General features: G+C 42.5%; 1 protein-coding gene across 1 annotated transcript in view; it reads left to right on the top strand.

The window, feature by feature from the left end:
* Positions 1-14,128, top strand: part of ddx52 (DEAD (Asp-Glu-Ala-Asp) box polypeptide 52) — a 116,461-nt gene that overhangs the window by 2,211 nt on the left and 100,122 nt on the right. Inside the window, exons 2-6 of the mRNA XM_084338033.1 lie at positions 1,984-2,233; positions 4,320-4,462; positions 10,076-10,261; positions 13,391-13,534; positions 13,795-13,906. Coding sequence (XP_084194159.1) covers positions 1,984-2,233; positions 4,320-4,462; positions 10,076-10,261; positions 13,391-13,534; positions 13,795-13,906 — 835 coding nt within the window. The remainder of the gene's footprint in view (positions 1-1,983; positions 2,234-4,319; positions 4,463-10,075; positions 10,262-13,390; positions 13,535-13,794; positions 13,907-14,128) is intronic.

The following is a 14,128-nucleotide window of genomic DNA, read 5'->3' as shown; positions in this document are numbered from 1 at the left end:
CACTGTAGCTATGTCTCTGTGCTTGTGATGTGTATGTAGCTATGTCTCTGTGCTTATGATCAGATGTGATGTGTATGTAGCTATGTCTCTGTGCTTATGATCAGTCTCTGTGCTTGTGATGTGTATGTAGCTATGTCTCTGTGCTTGTGATCAGATGTGATGTGTATGTAGCTATGTCTCTGTGCTTGTGATCAGATGTGATGTGTATGTAGCTATGTCTCTGTGCTTATGATCAGTCTCTGTGCTTGTGATGTGTATGTAGCTATGTCTCTGTGCTTGTGATCAGATGTGATGTGTATGTAGCTATGTCTCCATGCTTGCGATGTGTATGTAGCTATGTCTCCATGCTTATGACGTGTATGTATCTCTAGATGCTTAGACAAAAGTTACATGTTGACAAAGAATAGCCTCGCTTTGTTCTTTTCTTGATCGGTTTTTGTTGATTTAAGATTTTAGATTTATTTTTGTTTGTTATATTTTGAAAACTTTAACACTTTGATTGCCCAAGGTTAAATTCATGATATACCATCCCTTGCCAGCTCTATTTAACATGGAGAAGTTCCCCTTCTTTGCAGGGCTATAACTTTTTAAATTCTATTGCTAGATTGCCATTATTAGGGCCCATTCAATGTCCTATATGTATTGTTTATGGTGTAGCAACGTTAAACTTTTTCATTCACATATTCATACTAAAATATGGTCTAAAGTATAAGTGTTTTCATCTCTTTCTGCAGTTTTCTCCAGAATGTGATTTATAGCCCCAAATGCATTATATTGATGATCAAATACAGTTTGGTAGGAATCTGTGCGAGATCAAAAATTTCAGCTGGACGTACTTCTAGAATTTACTACACGTCATCTGATGTTGACCGGATGGGCGAGGGGGCGTTTATAATTCAGTGGGCAACGTTATACCATTCATCTAATGTGGGTCATATGTTCATCATAGCAGTTTATATCGAACACGGTAATACTACACGCTAAAACTCACCCCAGTCTCCTCGGGCCGTTGGGCGATCAGCGTGGAGTAGACAGTTTTCGATTATGGGATGTTGAAATGCCCGATCTATTTCCAGGTTGTATAATAGTATATACGTCCAAATCATGTTGTTTTTTCGAGTTATTTCCACCGATCGATGTTCACTGTGTGAAGACAGAGTCTCTCTAACATTAGCGAGTGCCCGGACCCCATATGGAGTGAGTCCTGCCGGGTTAAAGGTTGATATCCGGTTTCGATCTGCCGATCGGCCACCAGATGGCGCTCTTGAACCGCTAGAGGGTTGAGAGGAGATCAGCACTGTGTGTCAAGGCTCCGGAACGGAAATATGATTTCGATCACAGATTTTTGAAATATTGATATCAAAGACGAGTTACGGCGTCCTCGGCAACTTGAGCATGGCGGGGAATGACGAGTTCCGGCATTTTCGGCAGTTAAAGTGTTAACTTTTTTGAATTTGTTTTTTGAATTAGGGGTGGGTTGCTCTATAAGCCTTCGGCTTCAAACCTATCCTTTTCGTTTGTTTATTTGTAAAAATGTTCGAAAAATTATTTGTTTGTTTATTTATTTGTTAACATTCGAAATAAAATAATTAATTCATTCATTCAATAGCCCCGCTAGTCTAAAGTTGGGTTAGGTTAGGGTGGCGTAGCCATACACTGGGCAATGAATATGATGGGGCATGCCAACATAACCCTTTCACTGCCGCACTACCAAAACGGTTAACCCTTTCACTGCGACAATACACAGAAGGTTAACCCTTTCACTGCCACACAACAGCCGGTTAACCCTCGGTTGTGTGATAGTAAAGTGTTAACCTTCTGTCGTGTGGCAGTGAAAGGGTTAAATGAAGTGAGACAAAGTGAGACAGAGGGCAAAATATACAAGGCCTCTGAGCACCTTGCCTTGATTCTTCTCACTGCTGTGTTGGTATGTATATATACATGCATATCAATATTGTCTAAATCTGTTCTCTACGTCTGAAGGCGATGAAAGCTACCGGCAGCTCGGCAGTCTGCCAGCTGCTCTCGGGGATCGACTATTTTGGTGCAGCGGCCCAAAGCCATGGAGTGCAGAGTGGCTCCGGAGCAGAGAGGGAGGCTGGTGGAGAGGAGGAGATGGAGAGAGGAGTGAAGAGGAAGCAGGTGGAGGAGGGACGTGGCAGGAAGAAGAAGAAGGAAGAGGAGGAGGAGGAGAAGAAAGAGGAAGATGAGGAGGAAGAAGAGCAAGCGAGAGGTGAAGTCTTGATGTTTTCTGTTTTCTCATTTATCTCATTTAACACAGATATGTGTTTATCTACTTGACTATATCTAACCATAATGCTGTGAACTAGGGGTGGGAATCACCAGTTTCATCACAATACGATACGATATCGATTCTTTGGACAACGATACGATATCTTCCGATATCACAACGTCTGCCACGATACGATACAATTCGATTCAGGTGCCTGCGATCGATATGAGACAATATTATATGCCCATTTAACACAATCAGTAACATTTAAATCAACAACAAAAAAAGGCAATGGAAATATCATGACATTTTTATTGTTGATCTCTTCCAGACATTTAAATGAAAAACAATCTATTGTTTTTAATACAAATAGACCTCCTGTTCACTGTTTTTGGTTCGTTTTTCCTTTTTTTCCAATATTAACTCTTTCAATGCCATGCCTGGTTTTCCGTTTTACCGCTTGAATGCCACCATCCGCGCCAATGTTAACGTTAATATCGCCTAATCTATGTTTTAAATTATGGCTATGTGTCTAATCTGCCCATCGCATTATCAAATACTATTTTCCAGTCAGTGCTGTGAAGGCAGATTCTTTTTTTATCGCGTCGTTTCCGTTTCAGAGCAGTTAGAAAAGCCCCCGTTTTGATATAAAAAACAGCTCATTCTGGAGCATTCTATGAAAATCGTCTTTTAGTGGAATATTCCACAACGTTGATATTCGTCGGCCTTTTTATGAATCGTTTTCAAATAAACGCTAGATGATCAATATTATACGTGCACGCACGCACGCACATTACGGCCGCGCACTGATAATCGCCCTGTTGATTTCCTCTCGGCCTTTTACAATGAAAACGAAAGAAGACATTTCACAAAACAGCTTATAACTTCATCAAACTTACTCTGATTATCCTACCACTGATAACACAGAGTCCTTACCTGACATCAGATGGTATCCAACTGGTATATTCCAATTCCTGATCACCATTCGAAAAAATCGATAAGTGTATGGATCCAACGCGACACAGTAGATCTCTATGATCCGCGGGGATCTGAGGCTCCAGAATGAACTGTGGTAACCCCGGCTGGATCAGTGAACTGGAAAATGTGGAGTACCGGATTTTTTTCCCCATTCATTTTCATTGAGTCCATTCCAAAATCACTTATGTCATCTGGGAGACGACAGGGGGCGCTTTTTTCCACAGTGATCGTCGGCGCCCCTCGGCTATACTCGGGTAGGCTCGGGTGATGCAATAATTTTTCAGATCGCAAAAAAAAAAAAAAAAAAAAAATCAGAGAAATCTCGTGAGTGGCTAGCAACCACCTATAAAAAAAACACGAGAAATCTCGTGAGTGGCACTGAAATAGTTAATATCCTATCACAGCGCTGTATTTTGGCTGGAAAAGGCATATTGGGAGTCAGAAGGTGCAGTACCGGCCAGATCCTGTTAGTGGGGCTATCCCCCCTCCTTCCCAGTCCCTAGTAGACCTCTGCTGCTCTCTCTATCAGCTTAGCTTAGTTAGCTCACGCTAACGCAACGTTAATTTCGGTATTTAACGCGACGTGGGCATAAAGGAATGGCGAGGATGGAAAGCATGTTAGATGCATTTGACCCCTTGTGGGGAAAAAAAACAACAGGCACTTATTTCGGGCAAAATAGGCGGACTCTGAAGCAATGTTGTCTAACGTCTACACACGCTGAGCCACTGTTGTTGTTGCAGCCAGCCTGGCGGATATGCTCACGAGGGGATTTTCAAAATAAGAGTATCGCAATATGAATCGATCTTTTAACGTTGCATCGATCCTATTTGATCATTGATAATAGATCGATATATCGATCTGGATCGATGTATTGTCCCACCCCTACTGTGAACTAATGTGTTAGTTAGTCTTTATTGAACACTCCTGTGACCGATAAGTAATTGTGATTTACTTCCCCTAACCATGTTTTTATGCATTTCTATATGGCCGCACATTTGGCCAGTAAATTAGATTTTTTTTTATTATTGCTAGTCGAAACCCTGGTTCAATGTATTTGATGTTGTTGGCCTTCAGTGTGTTTTAAAGTCTTTGATGTCGCTGCATCAGGTGATAATCCACCACAGGAAGTGACTGAAAGTGACGGTGATGGAATCCGGTGGACTTCCTGTCTGGAGAGGAAGACCAAGAGCCTCCAGCAGGAAGGGAAGGAGACGTCCCTGAAGAGACTGAAGCAGCTTCACCAGGAACAGGTAGAGTAATGTTAGGGGTTTGGTACCCTATGTAGCTCAGTGGGTAGGGCAAGGCACTAACACTACCAAGGTTAGGGGTTTGATACCCTGTGTAGCTCAGTGGGTAGGGCAAGGCGCTACCAAGGTTAGGGGTTTGATACCCTGTGTAGCTCAGTGGGTAGGGCAAGGCACGGTTAGGGGTTTGATACCCTGTGTAGCTTGAGCAAGTCAGTGTATATATGATTAGTCAGCTTCTATATGTTTAGTCAGCTTCTATACGATTAGTCAGCTTCTATATGATTAGTCGGCTTCCCTATAAGTCGGCTTCTATATGGTTAGTCAGATTTGATATGATTAGTCAGTTTCTAATATGAGTCAAGTCAAGTCAAGAGTTTTATTTGTCACGGCATACAAGCATACAGTGAAATGCGGGGGGTCTTGCCCGCAACGATTGTGCAATAATGCAATAATACAATAATAAGAATCCAATAGGATGAGAATTGTAAGTCAGTTTCTATATAAGTCTGCTTATATATGATTAGTTGGCTTCTATATGACAATTTACAATTTAGTAATTTAGCTGACGCTTTTAGCCAAAGCGACTTACAGATTGTGAACCAGTCACCAGGAGGGGTACATCTCTGGCAGCTAAGGGCCAGTGTCATTGTTCGTCAAATAGTATCAAGCTTGAGTGTTACACTCTTGAGTACATAGTAGTATAGACATATTAGCAAGAGTAGCATAGTAGTAGGGTACATAATAATAAAAAGACGGTTAGTGGTAGACGGAGGTAGCAGGTAGTAGACGGAGGTAGCAGGTGGTAGATGGAGGTAGCAGGTGGTAGGTAGACGGAGCAGAGGTAGCAGGTGGTAGTCACATAAGGTTCAAGTAATTTCCCATCATTTATCAGGTACAGTTGATGAAGAGCAACTGTAGCCTCTTGCTCTCTGAGTCCCATGCAGGGCTTGACATTAACACTCGCCAAATGCGGGTATAATTTGGCAGTGGCGTGTAACTCTGTCACTCTTACCAGCCACTTTGGCGGGTAGACCGTGCAGCGGCACCGTTTTAGAGTCGTAGTGATGTGTGTGTGTGTGTGTGTGTGTGTGTGTGTGTGTGTGTGTGTGTGTGTGTGTGTGTGTGTGTGTGTGTGTGTGTGTGTGTGTGTGTGTGTGTGTGTGTGTGTGTGTGTGTGTGTGTGTGTGTGTGTGTGTGTGTGTGTGTGTGTGTGTGTGTGTGTGTGTGTGTGTGTGTGTGTGTGTGTGTGTGTGTGTGTGTGTGTGTGTGTGTGTGTGTGTGTGTGTGTGTGTGTGTGTGTGTGTGTGTGTGTGTGTGTGTGTGTGTGTGTGTAAGTTAGTTAATGTCAAGCCCTGGTCCCATGAGATTTCCTCATGCAGACGGTTCTCCAGAGCAAGTCAGACAGAATTCTAACCATCATGCGGGGCGGCTGGGTGGCGTAGCGGAGATTGCGCTCATCACCAATCAGGGAACAAACTTAACTTTTTGACTTACCAGCCATTTGGCTGGTAGATTTTTAAAAGTACCAGCCGGGCAGATTTTTTACTAGCCAAAAATAAATAGCTTTTTAGTATATCGCCATGTGTTATTATTACATATAATACTCTGTGCTCTACTGAGTGCACCTTTCTAGTCTAGAGAGAGAGCGCTGATTCCCTGTAGCTGAACAGGGTTGCATTTTGTCAACACAAGTTGGAACCCTGGAGGAAGCGATATAAGGAAACGAATTGCTCCGCTAATCGCTCATGTTGACCCCGCCCCCAAGTCGCTCACCGCTCACCTTGAATCGAGCGCTCCCCGCGTCACATCGCTCGGCAGATTTTTTTTCTTCTTTTTGGAGCATGGTGTAAATTAGCTCAAACTACAACAGTCTACACCCCCTGGGCCCCTTAACAATTGTTTGTATTGAGCCGCATTGTAATTGTACCCATTCTGCAATGTTAAATAACGTTGTTTATCCATTCACTAGCTCTATTAAGCGATGATAGCTAGCCTAGCCACAATGCTATGGTCGCTGCCATTAACGTTAGCATGTAAGCTAACGACAACAACAATGGCGTCAAAACAGGATGTGAGTGACAAAGCCTGAACAGGATATCACAGGTTCACCCTTCTCATTGGTTGAAAATGGCCTTCATGTTTGTACATCGCCATCTGTTGCTTTGGCATTGTACTACATGTATATTACATCAGTGTTAAACCACTGTGAGCGGCCTGGAGGGAGTGGATTGGAGCGGAGGAGAAGCGGTAGATGCAGTGTATTTTGTTAGCCGCGGCCAGGTGGCGGGCAGACCTTAAATTCTAATCGCCAAAGAATAAATCTACAAGCCAGTGGCGCTGGGCGTGTAACTATTTTGTACCCTGTCACCAATGCAAGAGACTCCGGTCTCGACTCCCCGAGTCAGCATTGCCTGCGGCTTGGGCCAGTCATCATACTATCTCAATTGGCAGAGGTAGGGATGCCCCCCGGACCCCGGTTCTAAACGGGAACCGGTACTAAATTAGAAAAAAACTGAGTATTTATAAGCTCCGACGTTATTGGTACTGCTATCGATACTCTAGAAATTATTATTACTATGAGTTTTTTTTTCGAGGAATTTAAACGTTGCGAACTATCTCTCCTCTCTCTGTCTCTGCACGAGAAGCGAGCCGCAGCGAGCCATTATTGCACACACTCGTCGCGAGCCGCTCACACTCACACATACACACACGGGTACTTAACAGGGCTGTACACTGCGAGCATCTCGTCGCAAATTGCCCCCTAATCTGGCCGGTGCGAGTGGAAAATATCATCTGGGGGCAAGCTTGCGAGTAGTGATTGCAACCCTTCATTCGCATTTCACTCCTAAATTAATCCATACAAATTGGATAAAACATTAGCCTACAACCAGGGCATAATGTTGCGGTTGTAATTTCATTAGACAGACCAGCGCGGACCTTTAATAACATGCAATTTGATTGACACGAGCAATGGGCTAACGTTAGCTGCTATCCACGGTATCCATTAGGATTATGCTAAGCTAACTAGCGTTAGCTGCTGCTAACCCTGGACACCAGTCAAAGCGGACTCCACAACACTAGTTCCATTCGGGAGGAAAGGGGGTGGGTTATATTTACAACGCTTGACAACAGAAGTTTAAACATAACTTCATATTTATTGGTTATTCGTTTCTGTTACTGTATATCATCCACTTTCCATCTCCGTCTGTTAAACGCTTCCTGTTTACATTCGAGTGTGACGTCATCACCTACGGCAGCTTAGACGATCAAAACGCAAACCTAGAACAAAACCCGGGGGGGGGGGGGGGCTGGCTCTCTCATTCGTTCTCGCCCCCTCTCTCTCGCTCTCTCTCTCGCTCTGATTGATTGAAAACTTTATTAACAGATTGCAGAATGGGTACAATACAGTACAGCTCTCTCTACATTCAATGATTTAAAGTAGCCAAACGTTACAGACAGTATAAATACTAACTGGATAGTTGATGATATAAACATTTAATTTCATTATCTGAAATATTCTAAAATCATTAAGTCTGCTATAAGCCATTATCCCTTTGTGTGTGTGATTATTATTTTCTCACAGTAGTGTGTGTGTATATATATATATATGTGTGTGTGTGTTTTGCTAAAGTGGATAGAAAACACAGTACTGTGCAAAAAAAAGGCACCCAAAAGTTTTTATATAAATGGTCTTAGATGTAAATACATTTTTTATTAGTGTGTCAGTAGACTACTCTTAGTACATTTTCATTAAATTATTTTTTAAAGCATCTTCATGGTTTAATAATGCAAACATATGTTGCAGGGACTTATTATAATCATCATATTGGCGTGACTGTATGCACCAAAATCAAGCATTTTTAAGTGCTTTAGAGGAAATGTCAAAATATTGCGATATATATATCGTGTATCGTGATATGGCCAAAAAATATCGCGATATCATTTAGAGGCCATATCGCCCAGCCCTATTATAATGGTAAAATAGTTATTTAAAAATTTGCCCCTAAAAAATATTCTTTGCCCCTAAATTTCTCATTTAGGGGCAAGTGTGCCCCTAGTGAAAAAGCTTAGCGTACAGCCCTGCTTAAGGGAGGTGCCAGTCAGTGGCTCCGTGCTGCTGCAGCGCAGCACACAGACTGAGCTCTGCGCTCGTCATGGCGGAGAGAGCAAAGCGCTCGAAAGTCTGGGTACACTTTACGAAAGTCGACTGCACGTTGCCACAAGTGCAATAAAACATTTGCCAGTAAGGGTGGCAATACAAGCAATTTGTCAAAACATCTGTTGTCAAAACATAACATTAGTCTGCAGAAATGCGCCCTTTTTGACTGCTTTGCTTGCAGTGTTCCATCTGCATCCACGTCCACTGCAGGTAAGCCAAGATACGGAGTTAGCTAGGCTAATAATGAATTATTATGAATAGTGTAGTGCCGGAGGAAAAAGGAATAATCGTAGGCAACGTAATGCTTGTTTAATACACAAGACAACTTCAGTCAATACAGAACAAGAGCACATGTATATCGCCAGAACAGTAAAGATCACAACAGCAAGTGCAACCGCAATAACTGTCCCCTCTGGCCGCGGTGCCAGATCAGTAGTTCCCTCCCACTACACAACACAGTAAGAGGAGAACACGAACCATAATGTAGTCACTACAATAGGCTAATAAATAAAATATAATTGCTTAGCTAATTGTTTAGCTACAAATATATTAGAAAGATGAAAGATCTTCAAGCTGAGGCTGCAGCCACCATGTCTCAGCCCACCCCTCCTCCCTCTACCACCACCGGTCCCAGCAAGCCCAAAGTCCCTTCACCCTAGCAGCTAGAGGAAGGATGACAGTGTCACAGCCTCTACTAATAACATGGAGTATTGAACCGTTTTTAACAGCTGGGTATTGGGTGGGACATTCTGATTTAAGAACTTTCTAAATAAAATAGAAAGTCCCAAAATAGTTAATTTATCTGACTGCTTGTATTAATTGATAAAAAAAAGTAGCCATGTGCAGTAATATAGTTATATAATAAAGCAATGTCGATTCTGTTCTTAATAATTTTTTATTTTTTTTTGCAAAATAAAAAAAGAACCGATAAGAGTATCGATAAAGTACCGAACCGTTAAGCAGTATCGATAAGCGTAGTAGTATCGATAAAATCCTAACGATACCCATCCCTAGGTAGCGGGTGGAAAGTCGATGGGTGGGGATTGGACGTTGTGGACAGCGACTCCTACAGGTCGGTTGGGTGACGCCTGTACAGCAGAGACAGGAAGTATCGGGGGCAGCGTGAGCCTCCCACTCGTTACTCCTCGCCACAGAGTCCACGCTGTCTGGTGAAAAGATGCGACAGGCTGCCTCCTCATGTACCGGAGGGGACACGTGATGCAAGGCTTCTATCCTCACTACAGCCGACCAGTGGGAGGCATAGTCTAGCAACGTTCAAGACAGGGGAGGGGAGAATTGGCTATACGAAATTGGGATGGGAGAAAAATAGAAAAATAAGGAGAAAGTGGATAAAAAAAAAAAAAAAAAATCTAACCATCATGCAATGTGCTCTAAACTGGGCCGATTCAACTCGTCTCTAAACGAGCCTAACGTCTTCTTTGTTTCTGTGTCTGAAGGTGAATCGCATTCGTGCACAGCACCGGATAAATGTGCACGGCTATGACGTGCCCGAGCCGCTGTGCACGTTTCAGGAGCTGCAATCTGAGTACCGTCTGAACCCCCGGGTCCTTCAGAACCTCCGCGACGCTGGTCTCACCACGCCCACACCCATCCAGATGCAAGCCATACCGCTGATGATGCATGTGAGTACATAGACTACAGTCAGAGTTGTTGTTGTTTCAGGGTTGGTGTAGAGCTGCCGCGGTTACCGCATTACCGCGGTATTGCTGTTACATCACGGCCACCGCAGAGTTAAGCTGAATACCGCATCACTGCTGTTTTTTAGAATAATAAGAATAAGAAGAAGAAGAGGAGAAAAAAAGGAGGAGGGGTCGGGACTAACGATGTCCCGCCGTCCCCTGGACCAGTGGTTCCCAAAGTCGGGGTCGCGACCCAAAGGTGGGCCGCGAGCAGCCACGGGTGGGCCGCGAGATGATTTAAAAAATAAAATAAAAAAATAAATAAAAAAAAATATTTTTTTATTTTTAATTTTTTAATTTTTTATTTTTTTTATTTAAATTTTTTTTTCAGGCCACTGAACTTAGAAGCAGGCCAGGACAGTGTTTCTAGTTGTATTCTAAAATTCTATTCTATTGTATTCTAAAATGTGACTATATGGTTTTATATTAACTTAATAAATAAACAAAAACGAAAAATCTACTTATTTCAACCAACATTTCAAACTAAATAACAGATTATGCACATAAAACGCTGAAAACAACCGAAGCAACAATAGTATTTTAATGAGGCTATTATTATTATCATTATTATTTTGCAACAAGTTAGCCCTCTCATAAATAGCACATATAAATGAATAACTAACTTGAACTAACTTAATAGGATTGAAGTGATATTTGGCTTAAAAAATCGGTCGCCTGGCAAAAAAAAAAAAAAAAAAAACGCCAGACGATGTGCATTGGGCCGCGGCTCTCTGACGCCTTATTTTCTGGGCCCCGGCCTGAAAAGTTTGGGAACCCCTGCCCTGGACGATCAAATATTGATTTGGGACGGACAGAAATCTTTGCTGGGACGCAAACAAGGACGGATAATTTTTTTTCTCTCACAGCCACACTCTGCTGACCGTCTTGCCCCTCCTCCTCCTCCTCCTCCTCCTCCCCCTCCCAGACCGTGGCATATTGTAAACAAACCCTCGAGTGCATGAGCACCATCCTCAGAGCTCCTCTTTCAACATTTAACAAGCATTAAACAAAATGGCCCAGTCATCTATTCACTTTTGTTTAATACATGAGGCGTTGTCTAATGTTATCTAGCTACTGATAGCTCCTGATATCAACGTTTGATATAATCAGTTTGGTATTCATTTCGCAAGTGCTGGCTAGCGTTGGCTAACTAGCTATCGCTCGTGAGCTACAGAGCTAACGTTACTGTTTAAACAAAACTACACAGTCAACTATTTTTTGTTTAATACATGAGGCGCAGTGATCTGATTACTCCTTAAAAAAGTAATCTAAGTTACTTTACTGATTACTTGATTATCAGAGTAACTTAGTTACTTTGAAAGTAACTAGGTTACGAAGTCGTCGTCGTTCCCCCAACAGTTTTTTTTTAAACGCTTTATTGAAAGTGCATAAATTGTTTTTAACTTGTTTCTCTGCACATAACGTAAATTGTTAAACTAGTGCTTCAGCTTCTGTACCATCAAGTATGGTAAAGCAACAGTCTATGATGCTCACAGCATTAGAGCAGCCAGCCAGTGGTTTTACAAAACCAGTGTATCACATCTAACAAATGCAGGCTGAACTATTCAATTATATCAACTGTAACTATTAAATTGTTTTTATAAATGTCTCTCTATAAACATACAATCAGTCTCTCTTTAACATGTAAATTAACTGTAAATCTGGCAAATAAGAGCTTTTGCTCTGCCACCATCAACCCTCCTGTACCTAGTTGAAGCGTCGGCTAGTGTTGTGATTCCAGATGCTTTCAATGCAATTGGATGTGCTGTTTTTAGCGGTAGACAGTATTTTGTTTCCTCCGCCGTGAAGTAGTGATTGAGGCTACGTTTAGACGAGCGTTTTGGGGTGGAATTCTGAACAGAAACCGCAAAAGTCATCTTGCGGTTTCACTTTTAATTTTGCCAAGCGTTTTGGGGTGGAATTCTCCGACGACGGAGCCCTGCTGTCACACGATTGGCGCATATGTCACATGACGTGCTGTGAAGACCCGCCCTACTCTGCCTCTGATTCGCAGACTGTGGATGGGGAATGTGATTGGACCAAAGCAGAGTCACTCACAGACAGAGGGACCAGTCACGCCGCGGGACACATTCTTGTATTTAACCCTTTCACTGCCACACCACGTCACTCCCAAATAAGAAAAACAGCTCAAAATGTATTTTTGACTGTCGAAAACGAAATAAAATACTGCATTCCGCCTGCATTATGAATTTATGATGAGATAGTAACGAAATAGTAATGCACAGCCACTTGGACAAGTAACTGCAATCAGATTACTGGCTTTTAAAGATTAACGCGTTAGATTACTATTTTCGGGGAAAAGTAATCAGATTACAATGGCATCACTGATGAGGCGTTGTCTAACTGGCTAGCTACTGATAGCTCCTGATATCAACAAATGCGCATTTCAGTTTAAGAATGATAGGAATGCGGCAGCATGAGACCTAGGTAGCTCACGTTAGCTCACTGTTTTAACGACCCAGTAAACTAAATAGTTCACTTTATTTAATACATGATGCATTGTCTAACGTCATCTAGCCGGCTAGCAGTAGCTACAGATAGCTCTTGTCTTATAACATAATTGACATTATTCGTGTTTGCAGCTGAACATTGGCTAATTAGCTATCATGCTTCATAACAACACTGGGAAGATGGCAATGCTGAATGTGATTTGACCAAAGCAGAGTATACACACAGACAGTGGAGGCTGGAGCTGTTTGCAGATATAAAACAATATTCATGCTGCAAAGTCATCCTCTAAAGATAGACATTTAGACTAGAGGCAGGCTATATGCTATAAAGAATAGACTACTAAAATAAAATGCAGTAAATGTTTTTAAATTTTTTGTTACCGCTGCGGTTTCAATAGCTTCGCAAATTTGTGCGGTAAGGAAAAAATCAATACCGCGGTAGCCCTAGGTTGGTGTACTGATTGGTTTTTGTGTGTTTCAGAGGTGGGTGGTGTTAGCTGATTAATTGTTGTGTGTTTTTGGGGCGGGGGGTGCTAGCTGATTGGTTGTTGTGTGTTTCAGGGGCGGGAGGTGCTAGCTGATTGGTTGTTGTGTGTTTTAGGGGCGGGAGGTGCTAGCGTGTGCTCCAACTGGGTCAGGGAAGACTCTGGCCTTCTGCTTGCCGCTGCTTGCTCAACTCCAACAGCCGACTAATCAGGGCCTCCGAGCCCTCATCATCGCACCCACCAGAGAGCTGGCCAGTCAGGTACAACACACACACATACGATATATACATACTGTCACAGTGCTACTCCGTTCTCTGTAGAGTTAGACCCACTCGCCTGCAGTAACACAATTCTATATATAATACGTGAAGAAGCGCTATATAAATCCAAGTCATTATTATTATTATTATTATCTTGCCGGCATGTAGAACTATTGTTGTTACTTGTACTTGCTGGTCTTCACATTGTGTTGTCGACTGTCGTTATGTTGTGTTTATATGTTGTTGTGTTTTTGTGTCAGACACACAGGGAGCTGCTTCGCCTCTCTGAAGGTGTCGGTTTCAGAGTCCACATCATCGACAAGGCGTCCATGGCAGCCAAGAGATATGGACCTCAATCAAACAAGAAATGGGGTAAATGTTTTTCTGCAGGATGATGAGTTAGGGTCAGGGCTACATACAATCTAATTGTAACGTAAGAGATTTGCTGCTTTTGTGCCATTTATAATAGCATTACACGTTTGCATGTCCTGGCTGAAAGCGAAAATGGACATTAAATGTCTCATTAACACATTGGACGCCAAAAACGAGTATACTCGTTATTGCCCGCCATGCGTTGTGTGCCAGAAACGAGTT

The sequence above is a fragment of the Notolepis coatsorum genome (genome assembly GCF_963971535.1).
Source record: "Notolepis coatsorum genome assembly, chromosome: 2".
NCBI classification, from domain to species: Eukaryota; Metazoa; Chordata; class Actinopteri; order Aulopiformes; family Paralepididae; genus Notolepis; species Notolepis coatsorum.
The sequence above is the reverse complement of the archived record's forward strand: the minus strand, read 5'-3'. Positions and strand labels throughout refer to the sequence as shown.